We start from the raw sequence: 26,558 nt of genomic DNA, 5'->3' as shown, positions 1-26,558 counted from the left end.
TGGTGTGCGTGTGTGGTCTTTCACATCCACAAACCCTGCAGGACTTCACTTCTTTAAACACAGCGAGTCATTTTATCTGGACTTGGTATCGTGAGCATAAGTACACCAAACGTGGAGTTGTTCTGAGGTCAGGGATGGTCTGACTCCTCTCTCCCTGGAGACTCTCAGATTTCATCCTCCCTCACAGCTCTGCTAATCCAGCTACAGTCTGGACCAGATCCATCACTGAGACTGGATCCTGTGAGTGTGTGTGTGTATGTGTGTGTATGTGTTTATGCTCAAGTGAGTTTGATGTAGTATTGATTGACTTTGTTGTAAGCTCGGCGGCTGAGATGTTCGGTTCCCCACAGAACATGCTGTCATGCTGTGAGTGTGTGTGTTTCATGGATAGAGGTTCGTGTTTACAGTCAGTTCACTGTCATTGACACCTTGTTACAGGGACACACACACACACACACACACACACACACACACACACACACACACACACACACACACACACACACACACACACACACACACACATTGATTGCCTGAGTGTTGGACTCTGAGCAGCTGTTGGACTAAGCAGGTTTGTGTCCTGAGGGAGCTGCAGAGTGTCAACACACACCCTGTGTGTATCATCTGCCTGTGAACTGTGTGTATGTGTGTGTGCTCCACTGTCCTCTCTGTGGTGACTGAAACCAGCTGAACCTGAGAGAGCAGTCACACTCTGTATCCCCCTCTCTGAGGGACAAAACATGAAATATCCTGAATTACAGAATGTGTATCTCTGTGCAGCTGTTTTAGGTCATACTGACCCACAAAGAATGATTTTAATTCGGTGTTAATGGCATGTTTTTTAGCAGTCAGCATGGTTTTTTAGCAGTCAGAGGGCCCAGGCAGCTGAATCTTTCTGTCAAATCATTTTTCCTTAAAGAGAAGAAGAGAGTCCAGTTTTGGTGCTTACATAATCATAGAAAACAGTATTATTTGGATCTTGTAAGATGGTTTAAGATGCTCTGAAAATGGCCAGCAGCTGATGAATAAATATCGGCTCACTTTTACATATCAGCTAACACCGATATGTTAAGAAAATGACCAACATTGGCCAATACTGATTTTGATACCGATATATTGTGCATCCCTGGTTTGAGCTGCATTTTTAGTCCCTCCTATGAAATTGTCTGAGGATTTCAGTGAGGGTTTCAAGGAGGTCTGCTGTAAGCTGATGCTTGTGTGGCTGAATTCAGGACATAGTTTCATATTTTGTGTGTTTGTATTTAGTCAGCCCTCTCTTCTTGATGGTTATAGTCCTGCAGACTTGTGAAGCAGTGCGTCTTAGCTTTGACAATGTAACCTCTCACTATTTCCTCTAACAAACAGATTCCTCCCATAATTTGGAGTAACGGTGAATGAGAAGTGTCGACGCATCCTCCTTCAGACATGCTCAGAGTTTCAGTCTAAAATGCAGATCATGTGAATTCCCACATTCCAAAAAGAGCATTCCCTTCCTCCCCCTCCTCTTCCTTCTCCTTCCTCTTCCTCTTCTTCTTCTCTCTCATGTTGTGGAGCAGCCAATCACAGCACAGCGCCTGGCAGACAGGCAGTAGGCATGTATTTGGGTCACAACAGCAGGATGCCAACTCAGCTAACTGAGCCACAGAGCTGCTATGCTGGCACCGAAGCTCTCAGCCAGTCAAACCAGTGCATGCTGCCATACCATACTGGGAGAAAACTGAGGGAATCAGGGTGGATGAATAAAAAGCCAGATGGACCCTAAAGAGGAAGTGGGGTGTTTTATCTTTGATGTAGCAGAAATCTTTGCAGGCTTAAAGCTGTTTTAATCAGCTGGGTGACTGGTAGAGTCAATGAGACGGGACCAAACGTGCAAATACTGATGACTGTTTCAGGACCGGCTGCACGGTGGTGCAACGGGTAGCTCTGCAGCCTCACAGCAAGAAGATCACCAGTTTGATTCCCAGCTTGGCCGGTGGGCCTTTCTGTGTTTGCATGTTCTCTCAGTGCATGCGTGGGTTCTCTCCGGGTCCTCCCACAGTCCAACAACATGCTCATCAGGTTAATTGAGCACTCTAAATTGTCGTGAATAGTTGTCTGTCTCTATGTTAGCCCCGCGATTGGCTGGCGACCCCGCCTCTCGCCCAATGACAGCTGGGATAGGCTCCAGCCACCGTGACCCTGAACAAGATAAGCAGTTATGAAAATGGATGGATGGATGGATGTTTCAAGACCTGAACGTACGAATTTGTTTTCAGTCCCTCAGGCCAAAGAAGCAGGAGAAGCATCGTCTTTCAACGATGTCTTCCTACTCATGTGGAGCCAAAATAGAGTATCTGATACAGACATGAGGACATGAGTAAGAGTTTACACTTACTGCAAGCTTGACCAGAGAAATGCAAAGAGGGCATTTTTTGGGTTTGTGCCTGCAGTATTGGTTTTCTGATTCACTCTGACACAGTGAGTCCATCAATCACTGAGACTTTAAAGAGGCTGCAAATGACTGGAGTCTGTTATACTTTCCTTTCAGAGACATTTAAACAAAGAGCAGATCTTATATGTATCCCTTTGCAGTGCACTCATTAAAATACTTTGATATTCAACATTTCAACCCTAGAATGCTATGGGAGAACATTACAAGTCTTTTTTTTAACTTTGTGATTTTTTTTTCCTTTTCCACAAAATCACTTTTTTTAGTGTAAGCAGAAGTGGACCAAAATTATTCTGTTTCCCTATTAGTCCATCATTTTGCATCATTGTCTAAGCCGGGGAATAAAACTACCGAAATATTAAAAAAGAAGGAAAACTTTAAATAAAGAAACATTTTCCATATGGACACTCTCATCATCTCACCAAGTTACCCTTTGAGTAACTTTTCTCATTAAGCTTTCAGGAGTGAATTGATCGATCAATGGAGTTACAGAGAGTATACAGCTTACTTCTCAGCTGATGTATTGAATGGGCTCTGGGTGGCTGATTTCAGGATCAAGATCTGGAGTGTAAGTCTTCCCTTTAAAGATCATGACTACATGTGAAGAACTCAAATGATGAAATTTATCATCAATTTATAGCCTTAAAAATACCAAAGAAGAAGAATTTAATAACATGAGACTGCAGGGTCAGACTGTCTGAAATAAAACCTCAGGGGTTTAAAGAGTTTCATTCTCCAGACAGATTATAAAGGAGATAATACAGCACTAAAACATTATGAATTTAAATGTTCAGATGGATTACAGTAGTATAATTGATGTACGAAGAGCAGGTAAGGATGTGTCTGAAGAGGAGAGACCATGGTATTTTAACAATAACTAAAGAAGACATCTGAAAGTTTCTGCAGAGATATTCTACAACAGTCCAGATTAATCCAGATAATCTTCATGTTAAAACACAGAATCCCTGTCCTGCTGCAGCTCTCACACAGCCTCTGTGTCTGATTGGTGCACAGCCTGTGATGAAAGTGGCGATGAAAGCCGTTTCCTCTGTCGTACACGAGTGAGTGATGAGATGTAGGATGTCTCAGCAGCCTTCAGCATGGCCCGAAGCGAAGGTCCCGTTAGCTTCAGTGGACCCTCCAGAGCTGCAGTGTGCAACGTCATCATCCTTGTGTGTGTGTGTGTATGCCTGTGTGTGTGTCGTAGCTATATTAGTAACTCCCGTGCTTTCTTGAGAGAGACATCAGGGCTCATTAACAGCCGCGGTGTGACAGGCGAGTCGAGTCAGGTCGGAGTCATGTTGGAAATTAATTTGCAGGGGAAACGTTGAGTTATTGTGTGAGATAGGGAGGGAGTGGAGTGAGGGAGAGTGGTGTGCTCTCAGGAGAAGGTGACGGCACATTCAGAGACTAATTATGAAGCTGGGGCTGCGGGCTCCCAAGCTTTAGCTGCAGGGCTGAATATTTCAGCACAAACTGGGCTTCCATGTGAGCTGACTGGGTAGATTTATGTTTAATCAGTTCAGATGTACAGTGATTACTTCTGCTCTCCAGCCTCTTTAAGAGATGATCTTCTCTGTCTGATTTCAGGGACTTGTTCAGTCACTACCTGTTGTTACAGTCCTTCCCAGTAGTTAGCGAGGTTTAGGCTGGCAGAGGTTGGAGTTGGTCTTTCCTGTCCTGTTTGTGCAATGTAACTTAATTCCACCGCAGTTGACTATGTCACATGAATAAACATTGACTTTCGTTTTGTACATTTTACAGGAGGACAATGACCAAGACAGCCTGTGTTAAAAAAAAGAAAGGTGCGATATCCTGATAATGATAACTCAGATATCTGTTAATTCTTTTACCAGTTTCCCTGAGCTTGGAGTTGAAGAACAATTATGTCTCTGTTGGTGTTGATACTGATCTGACACTTTTCCTTCTCCATCAGTATTTCTTCTTCTAAGGCACTAAAAGACACAGAGACCGCAGGATCAGAAGCTCGTGTTATCTTGAGGTGAAAGACTGGAGCTGTGAATTTCAGAAGAATAACAGATACTTCAGAGGATTTCAGGCCTCTCAAATCTGTCTTCTTTATGACTACTGTGAGGAAACTCTGGAATCTGAAGTGTCCTCATGGTTAAAGACTACATTTCCCATGAGCACCATCACCTACTGTAGTGAAAACTGGACATTGATTTTGGAGGGCAGATCTTTTTAACACTTCTTTTTGTACATTCGACTCTCAAGATTGAACAGATCACTAAAGTATAACTGAACTGGATTGAACCAAAAACTTTATTTCAAACATTCAAAAAGAAAAAGAAAAGAGATGCAAAAAACAGAGCAACACAAAACATAACAAAAAAATTCAAACAAACAGAAATGCCATCATAGACAACACATACATCCACAAAAAAGAACAACATATTTGCTGCTGCATGTGGGTTGGAATGAAAACGATCACAAACAGTTTAATCTGTGCTTTAGCCTTTAGCTCATGCGCTGCCACTCTCCTATTTAGCCTTCGTCTGCCATTCTGTCCTTTTTCTGTCCGACAGTGAGGCTCCAGTTCCCACCACTGCTGCTATATGAATCACAAAACTCCTTTAGGGAAAAGGGACATATTTCACTCCCCTCTGCTAAACTTTGTTGGACGACAGGGTGTCTTCAAAGAGACTTTCTGTCTATTTGCAGTAAATCAATCCATTTCTAGACAAATCACCTGTTTTGGCACTGATCATCTCATTTCAACTGTGGATTGGGATCAGGCATCCACATAGAAGTGGGATTTTTTGTTATCACTGAGAAATTCCTCACCTAGCCTTTAGGTATGCATAAGCATGTTTTCTTTAGTCTGCTTGATTTATTGATCCAGAAACTGACGCTTATTTGTGCAGATTTGAATCAAATATAGCTCTGAAATAAATTCATGGCACTGTCCGTGGTGCTGAAACCATAAAGAAACAGGTTGAACTTTTCTTTGTTAGGTCTGATTTTGGATCTATTGCCTTTTCTGAACTGTGTACCTTTGTGGGACCTTAAAAAAACAGGTTATAAATGGGTTTGTTGGCTTGTTCATCAAATGAACCTGGTCTCCTTAACCTGCTTTTACCCATTTGTCCAGCTGTTTGCTGTCAGAATTTCTCTTGACATGTTTATGTATTTTTTTCTGTACATGCAGTCTTGTTTTATCTCTGGTTTTAATAGCAGCTTGAAAGCCATTTGGCTCACTCCTGTTTTATTAAGAGCTCTATAAATAAGGTTGACCTGGACCCTCATGTTCCTTTTTTCTTTACATCTGATTGGTCCTTCCATTACAACCATTTCTCTGACTGATTCTAACCAAATATGTTTTCTCCTGCACAGTCTGCAGGCTGCTGAAAATATACAACTTAATGACTTTTTTGTTCTTCTATTTGAACTTCCAGGGGTAAGCCTGAACCACCTTCTTCAGTCTTTACATTTACTCCTCTGTGTGCCGAGGCTGGTGTGGTAATGTGGCAAGGAAAAGAAATATTTAAATGTAACAGTTTTCACAGAATGGGAATTCATTACAGTTTAAATGTAATTAGCCATCAGTGTGGGGGAGTTGGAATTAAAACATGCTGGAAATAATCAGCGCTTGGCCAAAGCTGAATGGGGAATTGTCGTGTGAATTCCTATAGAAGCGGTGATGGAAATAACAATTTAAACGTGTGGGAAAACAGTCTGTATTGTTCCAGCAAATCAACACTTATGGGGGATGTGTGAAAGATTTAAATTGAAAATCAGCGGCTTATTAGCGTTGTTCAATTTAAAGAGGCCTCATGCTGAGCAAAAGGGAAAAATCTCTTTACCTGTTAGACCTCAGAAGCCTGTCTCATTCAGTGGTTTGGTGTTAGCAGGAGGTTTAATCTGGTTTAATCATTTCATCTGGCTGCTAAACAAGTGATACATCAGTTTATTTCCTAAAGTCAAGAATCAACAGAACTTGATAAAGACTGAATGGTGTATTTCTCAGATATGCAAATGATTGATCTCTAAAAGAAAACAGTTCAGTTGCATCAACAAACTCTCGTCTTTTTATTTTATATGGCAACAGTGTCTGTTCTGACAGCACCAATATTCACCATATCTGCCTGTCAGTTCCTCTTTTTGCCACCATGTGAAAAGCAACACGCACATTTCTACTCAGATAATGTCAGGTACGACGTACGTACACAGTCCACAGTACCTCCGTATAAGAAAAAATCTTGGTCAATACTGGGACCTTAACCAGCCTCCTTCAAGTTTCAAAGCCAGGTCCCTATAAACCCAGCTACTGACAGCTGCAGGATAACAAATCACTATTTCAGAATGGAAAACAGGAAATGCACTGTAAAAAAAAAGAAATCTTATCAAGTGTTTTTGTCTTATTTTGAGTAGCAACGCCTTTTTAGACTTAGTATGAGCCACGTTCACCTGACCAGTCCAGAAAGTGTCTTATTTCAAGTTATTTAAAGACATAAATGAGGTCTGAATTGCTTGTAACAAGGTAAAAAAATCTGTCAATGAAACAAGAGAAAAGTTAAGGCTTTATTCTACTTTCAGACATGTTTTTCTTATTTCATTTTTTTAACTTGTTACAAGCAGTACATACCTATTTTTTGTCTTTAAATAACTTAATACAAGACATTTTTCTGGACTAGTCAAGTGAATGTGGCCTATATTAAGTCTAATAAGACTTTTTTTTTAACCTGAAATAATACAAAAACACTTGATAAGAGTACAGTTTTTTTACAGTGTGTAAATAAACAAAATATAACTTTGATCCAAAACTAATATTTGAAATTAAATGTCCAAAAATTACGCCAGAAGGATATTCTTTGAATGTCTCTTTGCCCAGTGGGGAGGTACTGTGGACGTCATAAACGGACATGAAGCAGACTTCAGAAAAAGATGTCTTCTGGAGTAACAGTCCAGTAAGTTAGACATCCAAAAATGATGTTACAAGGACGTCCTTTGAACATCTCTCTGCTCAGTGGGCTCACTCACTAACTCCTGAAGATGTCCAAAAATGAAGACCAAAAAGCCGACGTTCAAATGTTGAACTGCATATTAACGTCCAATTGGGCTCATGGTTAGACATCCAAATAGCATAACTAATTTAAATGCTGAGTAGACGTCCAGATTTGGTTTTGGATCTACAGACATGATGTACACTTGATCTGTTTTGTGGGACTGCAAAAATGGACCACTTATCATCTGGTATCAGACACACCTGAGGGACAGGTGAGCTTTCATTTCATCAGTCTGTGAGGATGGAACAAGTATTCAGATTCTTAAAAAGTATTGATCGTCTCGGTGTGTAATGATTGGACTCAGAGCATAAGCCTTCACCTCCCTTTGATTCTGTTTCTTCTCCTGAGTTAATATTCAGCAGATCAGATTGATGCTCAGATTTCACAGCTTCTCTCTTCAGTGTCTCTCTGTCAGACACAGCTCAGAGTGGAGGAGCAGGAGATGAGCAGGTTACACTGGAATAAGTTCAGAACAGAGCGTTGCGTCATAGGATTGGGAGTTTGGCATCAGCATCTCTTTTCTGTATTATCAGAAGCATCTCTCCTCCTTCTCTTCTTTCTTTTCCTTTCATCATGTAGCTGAACCCAGACTGAAGTTACGTTTTCTCTCCTTCCCTCCCTCTCTCCAGTGGGTTAATTACTGTGTGTAGCTGCTTCCCCCTCACTCCTGTGAGTTACAGAAAGCTGAACTCATTAAAGTGAAGAGCTGAAGTTTTGCCACTCTCTCGTCATGACGAGGTTTCCGTGTGATGGCGTGTTGACAGCAAGGCAGAGACGTGGTCATTAAACTGTCCTGAGAGCTGTCCAGAAGACTTTACGGAGCTTGGCGTCACTGCAGCTCTCTGCGCTGACGTCTCGTGCTGTGCATTCAGATGGGTGTTCAGACTAATTCACAACCATCAACAGGAGATACAGAGGATGTGAAAGGCTGATGGAGTGAAGAGGGGAATGATCTTCATTTTTCATTGAGACACCTTCAACAGGTGAAGCAGAATAGTTTCTGTATGAGACACATGGACATAAGCTGATTTGGATGCGTTAGCTGAGGCAGGGGGGGTTGATGTACCAGTTCTGCTCTGCAGGGTTTTGTGCAAATGATATCAGATGTTCAGAGCAACTGCACCAGCTGTGCAACATGATGGAGGTCAGATTCTGTGGTAGGAACTCTGAGCAGGACTTTTCCATTGATCAGACTGGAGTTTAAAGAAGCAACCTTTAGCAGAATAAATCTTGACACAAAATAATTAATAATGATGTCTTTACAGATGTCCATGAACTTAAGGAAGCAAGGCCTGCAAGCTCAACGTTTCTGATTGGTGGACTATATTTATTTCCCTCCTGCCACCCCCAGCTGTGATGGACTTGGTTTAGTACCTCATAAACAATGGTCTTCTTTGAGCCTGATAGTGTGAATGTGTCTCTGTCAGCTCCCGCTGTTCCAGTTTAAAGACTGACTCTGTAAACTGGAGACCTTCAACTGAACTTGTCAGTGGATCTCCAGTTTGCAACAGCTGTTCAACACAGAAGTCAGAAGTTGAGGGTCAGAAGAATCTGACCCTTCGGTATCATATATACTCTGGCATCTATACTAAGGATTGGTATTGGTAAGATTTTATTGATACCAATGCTTTATCAATCAGGTTCTTGATCGATTCCCTTATCAACTACTCTGTACAAAAAGTAGACTTTAAAGGTTTTCTGTCAACATTTTATTGAGGTAATAAGTAAAAAAAAAATACAAAATCTGTCTTTGGATCTGGATATCTCTGGACATAGACAAATAAAAATGGGTAAAAGCGCACATCACATGACATTGATGTACTATTTTGTTTTATGCCAATGGATGATGTAGGCCATGTAGTGTCTCAGTGTTATGGCAATGCTTTGAGTTGTACTTATGCTGAAGACAGTCATGAGCCTGCACATCACTTTTCTTTTCTCTTCCTGCTGGAAAACATTTACTTGTCAGTATTTTGACGTTTAGAGTTTTTTGTAGAGAGTAATTATGATATGTTTCTGTGATGACAGTTCAAATTTTGGTTTAGAGTTGAAGTTATATTGATTTATGCTAACCACTACCATATCAATCTAATTTCTCATATAGGTTAGCATCAAGCTAGTGTTATGTTTTCTTTATGGTTTTAGGTTCATTAGGAGATCTATAACATGTTGAATGTATTATGGATTGAAACCTTTCTAAATGATTTGTAATAGAAACCAGTTAGCCAGCTAGACAGAAAGCCATTTGTAAAGTGCTCAAAGCACTTGACAAACTTTAAGTCACTTCTCTTGAAAAGGTAGCTTTTAAGTCAAGTTTAAATGAGTAAGGTGAGTAAGAGTTTTGAATGCTTGCAGGAAGTTGTTTTCAAAAGGTTGTTTTTGTGCCTGAACTCCCCCAAATAAAGTATTATACTGAAGCCATGAGTGAAAAGGGGACACGATAAAGGTTGTGATGTTGTGTCTTGCGTTGATTGATAAAAAACCTTGTGTGGAAAATCATACATGACTTCCTCATTTCATACTTTCTTTCAGGTCACTTCTTATTTCCTTTGGCAGCCTAGCCATATTTTGATTCAGAAATCTGAGTTGTAGCTCTAAACATAATTACTACATTTCCCATAATGCAGCTGAATATTATCTACAATCAGATCCCTTAAAGTGGCCTTATTTCAAAGTTTTCTATCTCACACTTGCAGTTTGTGGAGCAGGCCTTTGAAATGACCATGACATCATCAACTTTGTTGATAAGTGAATGTTTTCAGCACAGCTTTAATCTTTATTCTGACCCATTTTTATCTTCATTTCCACACACACGATACATTTTCCTTTGAAAAAGAGTCAGACTCCCTGTGGTTTGTTCCTCATAGCTCTGATGCTGCAAAATCTGAAAGTATGTCGGCCACAGAGAGGAAGCTGCAGATTTAAGGAACTGACTCGTTTCACTGACATCGTTTCGATAAATGATCCGTCGTTTTCCTGCAGCTTGTGTTCCAATGATTAGTGATGGCATCCACAATTACCAGCTCCTCTGCCTGCCCCTGTAGCAGCAGGAAGCCTTTTCACTCTCGCTTTCTTCCTCCTCCTCTCCCTCTCGAGGCTTGACCCGCTTTCTTGGCCTCCCTCGTCTCCCTCTCCTCCCCCTCTCTCCGTGCCGATGCAGAGGAATGAGGGGGAGAGGAGAAGGAGGGGCTGATTACCTCATTAACCGGGGGGGGGGGGGGCTTTGTCAGACTACGGAGAAGGATGGCTGGGAGAGAAATTATATTCAATACATTCATATCGTCAGGGGAGCAGAGGGGGTGAACGGGGGGTGATGGAGGAGGGGAGCTAACCTTGACACAGATATCCTCCCCTGAAACAGATTTACAGAGTGTGTTCAAAGACAGAAATGACTGAATTTACAGAAAGGAGATTAAAAACTATCAAACGGCTGATTGGATGCTGAAGCTGAGTGTCTCCATCATCTGTTGTCAGGTAGATTTCTGTGCTGAGCTAACCATTGGTCTCTTCTTCTCTGCTCTCTCCTCATGCTCTGCTCTGATTGGATGGCTGCGTCCCGCTCCAAACATGCTGATCTGGAAACAGGTAAGAGCATCTCAGTTCTCATGTGTCTGCTTTTTCTTTAATGAGCTTTATTGTTTATTTAGACAAATACTTTATTTTTGAATATCAGGTCCTTCTTTGAGGCTGAAAAGGGAATCACTGGAGGACAGAGGAGAATAACCTTATTTTTGATGCTATGATCCACAAAGCTCTGCACTTTTGAGGCTAAATTTTAATCCATTTGTCTGTGGGTACATGTTTTTTTTCCCTTCTTGGTGTTTGAAGTGTCCATATGCAGAAGACATTGTTCAAAGGTTACAGTGGTGACTGGTTGTCAAAGACGGAGTTGGTCTGACATGAAGGATGATGTGTTTTATCCTCAGTTCAACTTTTTCTCAGCTTGTTTTTCTGATAACTTCGAAAACAAACATGGGTTCTGGTTTGGCTCAGCAGTTGGATCAAATCCTCCTTGTACAAAACTAGTTTTTATAATCCTTTATGATAGGAGTGTAACTTTGACTTGAGACAGTTTAAAATTTGCACACGGTTGTGAGATAAAAGAAAAAAAATATGTATATATATATATGTCAGTACCTTTTTTAAGCAACAGGGAGTGCAATCTGTCTTTGACTGCTGTTGTAAGACGTCACAAAGTCTCCCATCTGTGGCTGAACAGGCGTGCTGTTATGAAGGCAGCAGGTGAAGATTTCCCCGGTGAGAATTCACCGCCAATGTACTGCAAAAGTGCATTTGTCTCCTAAATAAAAAACGAAAGGGGCCAAACCAAACGGCAACCTCCGGTTTTAGAATATGAGACAATGCAGAAATCTGCAGAAATCTGTGGTTTCTTGAGTGTCCGCTTGAGGCTGGCTCCAGAAGTACCAGAAGTCACATACACACCAAGCCAAAAAAAAGCTGTTTTCAAAGCAGAAATAAACTTATTTACAGCCTGGTTCAAAAAACATCTCCTGTTTGGGTCGCTAATTTTACTATCTGCACCCAATCAGGGTGAGTTTTTTTCTAATTCGGCAGTTCAGAGGATATTAAGATCACAAGCTTGCCCAATCAGAGGCACAGCTCAGGGTCATGTGACTGACAGGCACCCTATAGCTATAAGCGAAGCTCTTGCCTCTACCACTATGGCCCTGATAGCCGATGTGCTTCATTTACTGTTTTGGAAACAGACAGGTGACATCAGGGAGACTAAACCCATGTTTTATAAAGTCTATGGATTTTAGTGGAAGTGCTAATGTACTTTCAAAATAAAAGCACAGTTGTGTTCTAAATAAAAAACAAAAGGGGCCATAAAAGGCAACATCTTCAAATAAGATTTTCTATGATAGACTCCTCTCCAAACAAAAAAACTGGGCTTCTTACATCTGTAAAAAGTATTTTTAAAGAAAAATTAAGGTAAAGAATCTAAAATTATTAAAGCGACATAAAACAGCTGTTTGTTTTGTGCAGACTTCTCCTGCAGATGCATAGAGTAAGTCTTTTAAATTCATTAAAATCTAACCACAGCAGAAATAATATTCTGCCTCAGTTACTCTTGCTCTCCCGCACCGTACCTTAGTAGCTGCAAATATATACCAGAAACAGAAAGACCTTGAGCTGTAGCTGCCTGACCAGTCCAATCAGATATTTCTTCACTGGTCTATGACTGAGATGGTTTCACACGAGCAGCCTGCAATGTGTAATTCATGGTATAAAATCGATGCTGCGGCCCATTTCCATCTCTGTGATCTCATTAGCCTCAGTGGGCAGCTGACGACAGCGCGAACATCTCCCTGTCAGAACGTCCTCGCTCAAATCAGACTCATTGGTAAACCAGCGGCAGCAGTTAATCGATGTTACAGGGCGGCAGGTTTCTCTTTGCTCAGATGATTGGTCAAAAAAAGGGGGGAGGCATCATGTGACTGACAGCAAGGTGAGCAATTAGAAAGCTGAAGTGAGGATGAATCAATATGTTTTTGGTTCATGTGAGGCTGAGAAACAAAATCATCGCTCCTCTTCTGCATTTGGTGTAACAGGAGAAAGAGATGGATGTTCCTCGTCTCTATAATGAGATGTAAATAGGCCAGAGCTCAGTTTTTTGGGAGTTGGCAGGTCTGATTGAAATGTGAGAAGCGGTGGGCTCATCACTCTGGCCAGACAGGTACAGATGGCTCCCCGACAGCCGGGGAAACTCCATCAGAGCCCCGCTGAGCTGCACTCAGGTCTGCTGCTGGATGACGAGCTCTACGCCACATTTCTTCTGTGCCTCGTTTCTCTGCAGAGAGAAGCTCCAGAGAGGGAGGAGGTTTCAGACTGATTCTTTCACTGAATACTCCAGTTTAGAGATTTAGATGAAAGCGATTTTGTTAGACATAGACCTCATCCATCATATTATTAGATTTGAATGATTTTTTACCACCGCCGAGCAGGTTATGTTTTTGGGAGTTTGTCTGTTTGTTTGTTTTTCTGTGAAGATCATAACCCAAAAAGTAACAAACACATCTTGATGGGATAAGAAAGAAGTGATTAAATTTTGGAGGTGATCCGGATCAGCATATGGATCCAGGATTTTTTTAAAGGATTCTTTATCAATGTGAGATAGGACCATTTTCAACATATGTGTATATAACTCCACTATAAATGGTCGGGTTGCTTTGCAAAACAATACAAGACAAGGCCACCATAATTTCTGACTGATATAAAACTATGATCCAGATCCCGGCAATATTCTGGATACTAAGATCAGGAATATAAAATATGTACTGGGTCATCATAGTTTTCAACACTGTCAGGTAACAAATTATCGTACAAACCTGCAACTAACACCAAATTATAGTAGACAGTCTGCTGAAAGGGAGTATAACATTAAAGTAGGACTAAAGTGTTGCGTGACAATCACAATATGCTTGGCAGAGGTCTGCGCTCTCAGAGTGCTTTTCTAGTTTGGTTTTGAATTTGCTGCAGTGTCAGGGACTGACTTATTTTTTTAAGAGAAAGATGCTTTTATGATGCAGGCACTGCTGTGCTATCCCTCTTTTTGAAGCCACTAGACTCTGTTCAGAGGAACGAGACATTTCCTGTACAGAATGTTGAAGTTGTTGGCGTACTAGTGCTTGGTTTTCTGTTTTTCTGTATGTGTTACAGAATTTTTCCTCTGATCAGAAGAGAAAAATCAGTGTTTACACAGGAATGCTGAGAGACCAAAAATGCTGCAGTAAGCATGCCAGGCCTGTAGTTGGCGCTGTAACTGTCTTGTCCAGAAGCCGCTTTTGGTAGATCTCCACCAGAGTAGAGTTGGGCTGATCATCTGGTGTATTGGCAAATATTAAGTGCAGAAGTGGATCAACTGATGCACATTTTGTTGATAGACAGTCAGCAGATTCAGCAGCACAAGCACAACATGGTAGTCTGCGATGATCGTAACAACGGCACTCTTGTACTGTTGTTTGCGCTTGTGCAAAGTGGAGGGTGTTGACAGTGTTTCCAAAGAAAATGCCGGCTTACTGTTTACACGGTAACAGCGCTTCATCACCCTAAAACCGTTGTCGTGTAAACGGCCCCTAAGTGGTCAGACACCGTTGTGATGTCATGCTGTGTGTAACGTTTGAATGATTCAAATTGCTTGTAAGGTTTTTGTTTTAATCGGCAAAGAGCTCTCACCTCAGCTGCAGCATGTGTTGGACAGAAATGAGCACTCTCCTCTGTCATAGGAGTGCTGATCGCTCTTAGGTTCTTTGCTTTGTGGAAACATTGACAGAGATTCGGTCAGTGTTCACAGGTCAACAGCCTGTCCAGCAAAAAAAGAGCAACCCGGCCATCCGCCTCCCTACCACATTTCTGAGTGTGGGTTTTGGAGTCCTGTCGAGCTCACCACAGATTTCCTGTTGTGGATCAGACGACTTATAAATCCTCTGATTCTCTTTGTTGTTTGATCAACAAAGCTCAAGTGTTGTCATATCTAATATTGAACCTCCATACATGTGAAGGTAAGAGGAATCAAACACACTTTAAAATGTTCACAGCGCAGAGCTCAACTGTGTTTCTATTTTTAGCTCAATTAGTTCAAAGTTTCCCCTCCTGCTTCCTGTCTAGCTCCTGTTTTCTTTTCACTCCTCTGTCTGCCTCCTGCTCTCCCCTTGTTCTCCCTCCAGTCATTCACACAGCACCAGCTGCAGCCTGCTGCAGCCTGCTTATTACCAGCCCAGGGTTAGTGCCAGTAAAGAAAAGACAGAGGAGAAGACCAGTGCCCTTCGATTGCGTTCACTCTGATGCTGTCAGAAATCTCAGCCTGGAGAGCTGCAGAGGCCGCTTTCTGACTTCAGGCTGTACTTGGTAGTTTTCAGCCCTGTGTGTGTGAGTGTGTGGGTGGCAGACGGAGGCCTGCAGGTCCAGCAGCCCACAGCTCTCCATGATTGAAACGATTTCTGCGTGCCAAAACACTGAACCCACAAAGAAGAGAAGATATCTGGCGGCGTGTGCTTCCTCCTGAGCTGACTCACTCTGATGTGTTCACTTCACCAATTAGTTCAAAGCTCGGAGGCTTTTTGTTCTTTTGTTAGACGCTCCTAATTCTTCTGACGTCACCTTTCAGCTACAGGTTGTACCTTCCGCCTGAACTATAGATATGACAGAGGATTCAGTCTGCAGGGTCCTCAAAGTCTGAATTCATCCCAATCAATATGGAAAATGATTTTATTCAAAGAGTCGGTGCTTCCTCTCTCAGCATGTTCAGTTAACCTCTTTAATGGAGGAAACAGTGGAGGCAGTCACCAAAAACTCTGATGGCAGCTTGCAAAATGTGCAGATTTATCCACTAAACATTAGACGCCTCAAGGACGCGCAGATCAAGTCTACATTGTGTGTGTCAGTCCAAGGACCAATTGTGGATGTCTTTACAAGCTCAAATTAAGTCTGCTATTTGGACTTTTAGCCTACTTAAGGATATCAATAAGCAGTTTAACATTTGAACATTGGCTTTTTGGACATCTGACAAGAGTATGGAGTGGTGCCACAGGTTGGATTTAAACCTGGACCACCTGCTAGCTAGGGGCTAGCTAGCCTCATGAGGCGCACAACCAACGCTGCTCATCACAGATACTTCTGGAGTGCCTCAGTCATCCAAAACAAAGGATTTTGCTCCTGAAACCAGGCATTCATATGGAATCAAAGATCCTGAATTAATCTGCAATCCTCTTTTACCTCTCTGAACTTGCTGACACATATCACTCTGTAACCATGTGATATCACATCTGAATGACTTATAAACTCCTTGGTGAGTGATCTGAAGTGAAGTGGACACTGAGAACAACGCTGTCACATTTAAGTGTTGGGGGTGTGAGTGTGTGTCTGCTGAAGGTCACCAACAACAGCTGACCTGTCAGCTTTCGTTAACACTGACTGTGTACACGCCTCAAACTGCTCTGCAGGATCTGTTTGCTGCTTTCTTAAAGTTGTGACTGCGGTGCCTCTGCGTCAGCTCCCCTGCTCTCAGAGGAAACACATCTGAAGTGTGTTCAGGGTTTTTTTCCTACTGTCTGAGTCCTCACATTGTTGCAGAGTTTCATGAGAAACTCTCAGCTGGCTCCTCCCTGCAGGATTGGTCATGCCAGTTTCATGAAGCAGCTTTGTCCTTCTGGATATCAGATTCTCAAATGTCAAAAATGTTAACTCCAGCTGGAGCACAAACTGTCTGTGTTTTTCAAACCAGACTTTCAGAGACACAAAACAAAGACAGGAACGACAGGACTGGGCTAATGCAGAAGGATAGAGGGATTGTTGGACAGAAAACAGAAATTCTCCACTTGATATCATGTTTGTTTTCTAGGTATGCTTTAGGTACAAGTCTAAAGAGTACTTTATTGGAGAGTCACCCCACTTTGTTGTTTCTGTGTTTCGCTTTGGAGAGTGATCCTTAATTTTCCCACTCTCTGGTTTCATCTTGTAAATTTGATGTCCCCATTCCTGCCAGACACCAGCTGTTATATCTGTTGTCCTTGCTGCAGTCTGGCAGCTGCACCAACTCAGAGGCCTGTCTCTGGATATTCCCAGAACTTGCTGCATCATCTGTTGGACAGCCCCCAGGTTTAGCTCATGAAATGAACAGTGGAGGGAGAGAAAGAGAGCAGACCGTTTAGTTCTGTAGTCTCAGAATCTGTCTGAGGAAAGTGTCCTCAGTTTTACCTCCCATTACATTCAGTAAGCAGTGTTTTCCTGAGTTTTCATGTGTGTGTGCAAAAGTGTAAGTGCATCTGTGAATGCGTCGGGGCGGAACTTCCCTGTGCACAATACAGAGCGCATGAGGAGACGTGAACACGATGATATCCATACAAATGAAATCTGGTCATGTAAATAAAATAAATAATACAGGACTATTTAGTCTGTTCAATAAAAAAATAAGGTATAGACTAGGTCTGACACTTAAATGCGTTAATTAGATTAATTAATTACACCGCAAATCAATGCAATTAAATCATTCGCTGCCAGACGTTTTCATAGTATCCTGAGCGATCTCTCAAGACCCAAATAATATTGTTTTCAATGACTATGTGAACACCAGATCAACCAAAGAAGGGTGGACTCTCTTCTTTTATGTCTCTCTTCCTGTTTTTGATCCAAAAAACCGACAAACCATACTTTTTTTTGATCACTCTCACGCTCCATCCGTTGATCCTCTCCATAATCTCTATCGTCTTTTCTCACAATCGCGCCGCTCTTTCGCTCTGAACTACCACCACACATCCTCAGCTGGAGCGTGAGCTGCCTGAACTTTTCTGACTTGAAGCGTCTCGCTATGTCTCTGTCATCTCTCATCTTCTCTTCATATCCATGCTGAGCTCTCATCCAAAGAGCGCACCGCTCTCACCCACAGTAATTTACGATTATGATTTTGAATGACAAGCTTCGCCAGACCACCCTCTCGGCTTAAAAGTATAATTTACCTCTATAGATGCATTAAACTGTTGTTAATCTAACTGAAAACTGTAGACATCAATAGCAGCGAACACGGACATTTTAATATTAGCCAGTTGAAAAAAATGTGGATGTACAAATCTTCTTTTCTTGTATTCATTTGCTTTGTCATGCACTACAATTTTTTTAATGTCCTAGATTTCAGATTCTTTATTTGGGGACCTTGAGCAAATATGAGACTAAAATGTGATTAATTAGATTAATCAATTACAAATCCTGTAATTAATTACATTAAGTTTTAATCGCCTGACAGCACTAGCATAGACCATATAATGAGAGGGGTAACTATATTACTGGAAAATAAAATTAACTTGACTTCCAGGGGGTGCGGGCCGACCCCCCCCAATAAAATAATAGGGGGTCAAACAGCATGTGTCAGATGACATGATTTCCTGGAAGACAATTTATAGTTTTCTCAAAATCTTCCTTAAAACTCTTCTTTTGGTAAATCTTTTGATATGTTTCTCACTTCTTAAAGCATCCCAAGATAGTCCAAATCTGTCCGAGTTGGACTTTGTTGTAACTTTAGCAGAATTTAAACTAGAGCTGGGATGATATGCTTTTCTCGATTATTTCACAATTTTTGGTGTGCCGATTTGATTTGCAATTCTTTGATATTTCAGATTTTTGTGATCTGCAGTTTGCTTTTTTTCAACGCCAGACCATGCAAAAAAGTTGAAGTGACATGTGAGTCGTAGAAAACGATTTTGCTCTACTCTGGAGGAAAACTGTAACTTTTTCCATCCCAGCTTATAAACAAAGATTAAAATGAAAGATTCAGTTTTGAAAAAAAAATGGTTTGTTTTTTTAAAAGAGAAATTAATTTTTAGAAAAAGAGCAAGGGTTTAAAAATAGTAAATCAAACTATCACATTACTCATGTGAATCATTTTTTTCTCCCACCCCTAATTTCAATCAGAGAGTCCAGGAACCATCAGTTTCAATTAAAACATCCCCCTGAACTCAATTATTTCTGTGGCCTTTATTTTACTGGTTATAACTGGATATCCACTGACATGCTCAGCTGAAGGTTTCCAGTTTAGAGTCAGTCTTTAAACTGGAACACCAGGAGCTGTGGCTGTGGCTATTCCACCAATCAGGAACGTTCAGCTTGCAGGCCCCGCCTCCCCGTCTCAACGCAGCTCCTGTCACACTCTTTCTAAACCCGTGAAGGACTCTTTGCCCTGGCTTTCTGGGCTGTTGTGGATAGCGTTGATGTTTTGTTCTCGATGGGAGGTGAAAGCAGAGTTTAATCATTAAAGAAGCTTAACCAGGACTTTCAGAACAGTTTACTTAAACTCCAGAGACCCAGAGAGGAGCTGTGGGAGGTCTGTGGTTTAAGCAGCCAAGGAGGACCAGAGTCCCTGCTGCCAGTCTGTGGAGTTCAGAGGTCCTGCAGTGTATCGATCTGATCCAGCAGAGAGGAGGGAGCAGAGGAAGGAGAGATCGATGAAACTGAGCTGTTTAAGACACTTTTCACTTCAGTTGGGTTTAATTTGCCCTTAGTGAGATTAGTTTTACATTTTTATCAGACGGAGGTGTTCAAATTTCACCTGTCACTCAGGGTAACGCTGGTGTTTTGGGTTTTGTTTTACAGTTGGAGTTTGTTTCTCTGTTCAACCGGCTTTGGTTCACTGCTCATGCTAACCGTGCAGCTCCTGGGTCTTTGGCACGTCACTCTGATGGAGACAGCCCAGCTTGTCCTCTGCAGTTTCTTGTTATTGAATTTTAATGCTCTGCTTTGAGCTAGAAATGACCCCACCACTTGGACAAAATTAGTGTTATTAGAATTGAATCTCGATGTCTGAACTGGGAGTAGAAAGACAACAGCCGTTAAACATCTTTGGTGGCTAATTCTGCCATAAATCTAACAAACAGTTCTCCTTTGTGCCATGAGAAGTTAGTTTTTTATCTCTGCAGGGAGTTGAGGACAAACTAGCTGAGCTCACAGATATTTTCGGGGCTTTCATTGAAGGTAGAAAAAAAAGTGAGTGACCAAAGTTTGGATGCCAGAATATCTTCTTTTTCAGAGTTAGTGGTAACCTTGAAGGAGACATGCTTTCCTCCTAACTTTCCCGCTCTATATTTTTCTCAGTCTTTGTCCCCTCCTCAGACAACTTTCTGGCGTCTCTCAGCGCTGACTTTATTCTGTTTTTGTCCCTGAATTCAGAAACAGCAGCAGCGTGTTAACAGATAGAAACACCACTATGTAGGACCTGTATATGTTGGCAGAAATGTAATGGAACTTCATTTTGCACACCTCCATCCTGGACTCTTTATCTCCTCATTCATCATCTCTAAATTCATTCCTTCTTCATACATTTACAGCCTGTGAGTCACACAGAGAGCTACTCTGAACAGACAGGAACCCAGGCCGAGGTGGGTGATTCAGAAGCCAGTGTAAAAGCTTTCATAAACTCCTCTTTTTCTGAATTATTTACTTTAAAATGAGGCAAAGTGAACGCTTCTTAATGTGAGAGTGTCACCGATTATTACTTCAGTGCCCAGTTTAGAGCTAAATAATGATTCCACTAACCGGCAGCTGCGTTGACAAATGCCAAACTTAATGTGCATCTATGATTTTTATGCTGGATTGAATCGGAAACAGGAAGCTTTTCTGACACACATCGAGGCGTCAGAGGAATAATCATGAGAGAAGAAAAAAGCTCAGAAGAGATTACAGGAGCACAAATGTGTTCTTAGTGGAGACACGTCACTTTTATTGCTCTCACAGGGCTCATGTGGCTGAAACATAGATTTTACATATTAGACAGTGACATGAATGTATCATAAAATCACTTCTATTCCGGGTTGCGTTTTCTTCTCTTTGTTTGCAGAGTGCAAGGGACATTTTTCACTTTCAGTGTTTATGTCCTTTTCTTTATTTAACCAATGACCAACTTGCTGCTTCATCACATCCTCAGACATTGGGGAACAGCTCTGGCTTCTGCTACACAACAACAGCATAGACTGAAAGTTAAACTTGCCTTACCTGCTTAATGTTCTAATAATAATAATAATCATAATAAAAATAATAATAATGATAATAATAATAATAATGATAATAATAATAATAATAACAACTTGTATGTACAGCACTGTTAAAAAAAACTGTTTTACAAAGTCTTTACCAGCAGAACTTCAATAAAATAAAATAAAATAAAATGAAAAGCCAGTTGTAAAACAGTGCTCTGGAACAACCTCGTAATGTACAGTAAAAACATAAACACCCAGCAACAGGAGAGGAGAACCCGACAACACAGACTAGGCCACCAGGATCAAGGGTAAAAAACAAGTCAGTAAAAGAAAGAAATATTAACTGTGAGAAGACAAAAAAACTAAAGCTAAAAAGTAGATAATAACATAAAGTGATGACTGTCAAAGTAAAAGCCAAAAGTTAGAATAGTGATGGTTATGATGATGATTTTACATCAATTTAAATGATTAAACTAGTAATAGCAATAATTTAAAAATGATTACAATAACATACAACAATAATACAACAATCAAAAAACAGAAAAGAAAAATATCAGCTAAATAAAAAAGTTAATATAAATAAGAATGAAAAGTAGGCATGATATCCTCCAAAGACCGGGGACCCTGATTGAAAAGGCTCTTTCTCCCCCGGTTTTAAAGCTCGACTTAGGAGCAACCAGGAGGTTCCTACCTGAGGATCTAAAGCCCTGTTTCCATCAAGTGGTTCAGTTCAGTTTGTCCTGAGACTGCACGCATTTTATGGCATTTCCTTTGACTAAAAATGGGACAGGTACCCAAATTACCAACCTGTATGGTCCCACTTTTTAGTAGTCTTCTGTTAGGGAGCCAAACATCCGATCCGACCCCAGAAGGTGGAGCTAGAAACACAGCAGTCTGTTGATTGGTTGAAAGAATCAACACTTCCTGGGTGACGGTGATAATAAAGAACAACACATAATACTGCTGTGTTTATTCAGTCGACTTCCTGAAGATATCTTTCTTTTTGTTTGGAAAATGGCGTCACCAAACAGGGTACCATGGTTGAAGGCAGAGGTTTTTCTTTTGGGTTGTTTAGTGGGACACACTATGTCGTGCTGCTATGCCATCACACTATTGCATAGGTGATGAGGCTATTGGCATCTGCTATGCTATGCTGCCTACCAAAAAGGGCACGGTTGGCTGTGGAAATTCAAACAGGATCCGGCTTTACCGATTCAACCTATACCAAACTGACCCATACCAGACTACTGTGGAAATGGGGCTGTGGGCTGGCTCATATGGGGGTCAACAGTTTGTGCTTTTAAAGTTATAACATCTTAAAATCTGGGAGCTGGGCAGAGAGATGGGTGTGACCAGAGACAGATCACTCAAGACGAATCTTCCCTGACCCTGTGGTATCTAAAAAGAAACATATCTTAGCTGCTAGACCTGTCCTTTCAGACAAGTTTGTTTCAGAAGTTCAACAGAGACTTGAATAGAAAGCTGTGCATGTGACTTTATTTATCATTACTATTATTGTTTATGTGAGACACCCTTCCAGAATAAAAGCATGTGAGAACTAGAAAATGCATCATTTTTCTGTCTGCCCAGGAAAGTGCACAGCTCTCAAAAAAATACACAAGTCTCCTCATCATTTATGGTGCGTGAGAGTCACAGTTAGGAGCAGTCTGATCTGTTCAGATGCACACCTGACCTGAGAATCAACCCGTCCTGAAGCTTCACACAGTGAACACACATCCAGTCTGAAGTGGCTGTAGCTCTGGAGGTACCACTACTCAACTTTAGGCCCCATGCTGCTTGTGCTGGAATAGAAAAACCTCTCACTTTGAGATTGCTTGGTGATTCTTTACTCAGAGGTGAGTCCTGCCTCATTCCACAGGAATGAATGTGTGTGTTTCACATGCACATACACACCTCCATACAGCTCAGTTCCCAGCCCTGTGTTGCACAATTGAAGCCGTCCTCAATCCACTCCGACAACAAGATCAATGAGAGCTGCTGAATGTCGCCCAGGAAGACATTTCATTTCTAACCGGGGACACAAAAGAGCCCCCAGGCAGCCATAGTGGTCCCAGGCCCCCCCTGCTGCTTACAGCCCTGCTTGTTCCCGTGTGAGACCCCACAGGGAAATCACCTTTCAAACAGTGCACCACTCATCTCCCTGTGAAATATATCTGCAGCGTGGGGTAATGAAGAGGTGCATATGCGCTGTGGCATTTTAAAGCTCCTTCTCCAGACCTTCAGTACAAAGTAAAATATACTCCGGGGTGTCAGGGCTTTGATAGAGATGGATGAGGCCGTTGCAGCTGTAATAAGATAAAGGTATTGCATGTTGACATTTGTGTTACGGCGTGAGAGTCATGAGAGGCGAGCCCTCAGAAGTACACAATGAAAAAGAGACTCTGGAGTTTCAGGAGGCAGGTTGATTGCATTTTTATGCGCCTGTTTTATGCTCTGTTAGCTGACAAACAACGTGCAGGCGGGACAGTCTCAGAGGAGGAAACAGCTGTGTGTGTGTGTGTGAAACAAGCACCAGGAGTAGAACTGCCTAACACTGCAGTTCTCTGAGTGGCCACTTGAAGCCTCGTCTACAGGAGAGTTGATCCTAAAAAGCCTCTTGTTGAGAGGTAAAACTGTTGAAGAAATATGCACATTTACAGACAGTTTATTTTGTCTCCCAAACTTGTTTTGGCCCAGTCACGACAGCTGTTCTTATAGGGTTTAACGTTAAGTCGAAAAACTGTTTTTTTTTTTCCCTTTTTTTTTTTTACTTGAGTGGCTTTGGTGTTGGTTCAGAGTTGGTTCAACTTGAGAACGAGCTTGAATGTAGCTTGATTCACTCCCATGATTAACAAATCCAAATAATTGGATATTCTATATTCATTGTGTTGAAAATAATGGACGTCAGATGCAGTGTTTCATATACTTAACTTCAAAATATAAAGTGCATCAAGTTTGTCACTCAAACAACTGTTGCATTAAACTAATGTTGCAAAGAAAATATTGGTTGAACGATGTGGTCAGTTGGTAAAACTGATAAATGTCACTTAATGTGACCAATGTTACTCATAAAAAATCTAATATTGCACAAAACTCACATTTTGTGCAATATTAGATTGCACAAAACTATGATATTATCAGTCTACTACATTGTAAGAATTAAACTTAAATGATTTTAAACTAACTGACCCAAGAATAGGGAGAAAACATAGATTTTTACAGCATTAAAACCTACATCATCAAGTTTAGGAATAAAATATTTTTAATATATAAAATTATATTTATTTTACAGTTTATATGCAACATACAGCGGAGTAGCTTTTTGGCGCCATCTACGAATTTTGTATTTAAAGAAAATATCAATATCTAGACTTAAAAACATCTATATTTTATCAGTGGTCAAAGTATCACGATAAATTGCCGTAACAATGTTTTTTCACACCTCTAGTGCCTAATGTCCACCAATATAGCAGGTATTATCATTTTAGTCTATGCACTGCAAAGACTCAAAATCTGTTTAAGAATCTGTATTATTCTGAGTAAATGTGTGTAATTTCATCATCTAAAGTCACTTGTTTTTTCACTTTTTACAAAAAAAAAATTCATTTGAAAAATAATTGCTCTTTAACTTCACAAAAATATGTTTTATCTGGTTACACGATTAATCGATGGTATTTTCAGTAGAATACTTGAATACTAAAATATTCAGTAGCTTCAGCTCTACTTTCATTGGTGGCAGTGATGAGGAGAAGATACTTTCTTTAACCCTGTTGACATGCTTTCGATGAAATAGCAGCAAGTCACGTAGTCCTGTTAGGTTAAAAAACAACATGCTACCTCGATTTGTTAAACCGTGACAGGAAACTGGCTCTAAACACTGAGCCTTGGTGAAGGACTGAATTGTTTTATAAGCTAACTGTTTCGTCACCCCTCCCTCCACTCCAGAACTGATCATTTGTATGTAGTGTCGTAACTTCTGGCTCTGAAAAAAAAAGACAAAATGTCCAACTTGAGGCTTTAACTTTGACAAAAACTTCAAACTTTTTATTCCTCAGACTTTGAATATTTGACACCCAAAGTTTCTGAATCATTTCTGGATTCCTGCAGCGACTGGTGTCCCAGAGCTCGACAGGTAACCTTGAATGTGATGTCATTAATTCAGATCAGCTCCTCTTCCTGCCAGGCTGACCTCCGTCACATCAGAAAACTCTGAATGTCCCTCGCCCCCTCAGCGGGACTCTGACAGACTTTGAAAAAGCCACTCTGTGTTAATTCCATGTCATGTTCTCTCTTTCAGGTCTGGTCAAGCTGGGAATCCACTGTGTCACATGTCAGAAAGTCGCCATAAAGATCGTCAACAGGGAAAAGCTGAGCGAGTCAGTGCTCATGAAGGTAAGACACTGAGACTAGGCTACAGGTTCTTGCGGTGTTTTGATGCCGAAACTCACGGCTGTCACATCATATCCATGCCTGGTACGTCCCTGCTCTGCCACAGCAAAGGTCTTATGAGTTTCAACCCAAGGCCATGTGAAAACTTCCACCAGACTTTTATTATTGCAAGATGACGAAACAATGCATCAATTTGCAGTAGTAGTAGTAGAGTAGATTGAGTGGGACAGGAAGCAGACAACAGAACATTGATGACTTTCACAATGAAATACTCTGTTTAGTAGGGCTAGTACGATATGCTATTCTCGCAATTCAATTCTATTAAATTTTTTGGTGTGCCGATCCAATTTAAATTGCGATTTTTCCATATTAATGATTTTAAGACTTTTAGTTTAACACCAGACCATGTGAAAAAATTAAATTATATTGAAGATAATATCTACAGACTATATCAGGAGCCATATTTTCCCCTAAAATGCACATCACATGAGTCAGAGAGAAACACTTCACCTTCTGCTGGAGAGAATCAGTATCCAGTTTATAAACAAAGCTTGAAATGAAGAATTTGAATTTGAAAAAAAAAAAGAAAAATACCCTCTATTTTAATATTGTTAAACAAAAAATCCTGATATGTCATATTTCATTTTTTCTTCTCCCACCCTTACCGGTAAGGCACAAGATTTTATATCGCTTTACTACATTAAAGCCCCAGCCCCTTGCACATTACTGTTTTAGAGCCCAATGAAGGCAAATGTACGAGAAACTCATGATGCGTCCGTGGTCCAGCCCCATCAGTCAGAGCTGGATGCTTCAGATATAAGAGTTCATACTTTTGCCAGATGCTGTGACACGTAGTTCGAGTGGGACAGGAAGTCATGCAAGAAAAAAAAAAAGGTGTCAAAACCGAGTTGTATTTAGCTTGACTACAACAATAAATGGTCTTCTCACAGGTCTGAGCAGAGCCAGATCTGGGATCAGCAGATTTGAGATTTTACAGCCCAACATGAACCAGGAAAGGATCATCATTGGGCTGGGAATCCAAAGTACTCCTCGGTTTGTGACTCCAGCTGTCTGGAGGTACACACAGCTGGTGTGAGGGGACACATGAGAGAGCATGCAGTTGGAGCAGAGTCAAAATGGAGGTGTATCTGGTGTATTCCAGGCGTCTTCTTTGTGGTAGGAAGTGGAGGTAATCCTTGGTCACATGACTCAAGCTGTCTTGCCATGACCAGA

At 41.1% G+C, this 26,558-nt stretch overlaps 1 protein-coding gene across 11 annotated transcripts in view; it reads left to right on the top strand.

Moving 5' to 3' along the window:
• Nucleotides 1-26,558, top strand: part of LOC141787471 (serine/threonine-protein kinase BRSK2-like) — a 136,295-nt gene that overhangs the window by 44,490 nt on the left and 65,247 nt on the right. For all 11 annotated transcript variants that reach the window (XM_074665892.1, XM_074665890.1, XM_074665895.1 and 8 more), the window contains exon 2: nt 25,234-25,328. In XM_074665892.1, the coding sequence (XP_074521993.1) occupies nt 25,234-25,328 (95 nt within the window). The remainder of the gene's footprint in view (nt 1-25,233; nt 25,329-26,558) is intronic.

The sequence above is a fragment of the Halichoeres trimaculatus genome, unplaced genomic scaffold, assembly GCF_033239565.1.
Source record: "Halichoeres trimaculatus isolate MK-OKI-2021-1 unplaced genomic scaffold, fHalTri1.1 fHalTri1_scaffold_3, whole genome shotgun sequence".
Lineage (NCBI taxonomy): Eukaryota > Metazoa > Chordata > Actinopteri > Labriformes > Labridae > Halichoeres > Halichoeres trimaculatus.
Note: the sequence above shows the minus strand (reverse complement) of the source record. Positions and strands in the feature narration are given on the sequence as shown.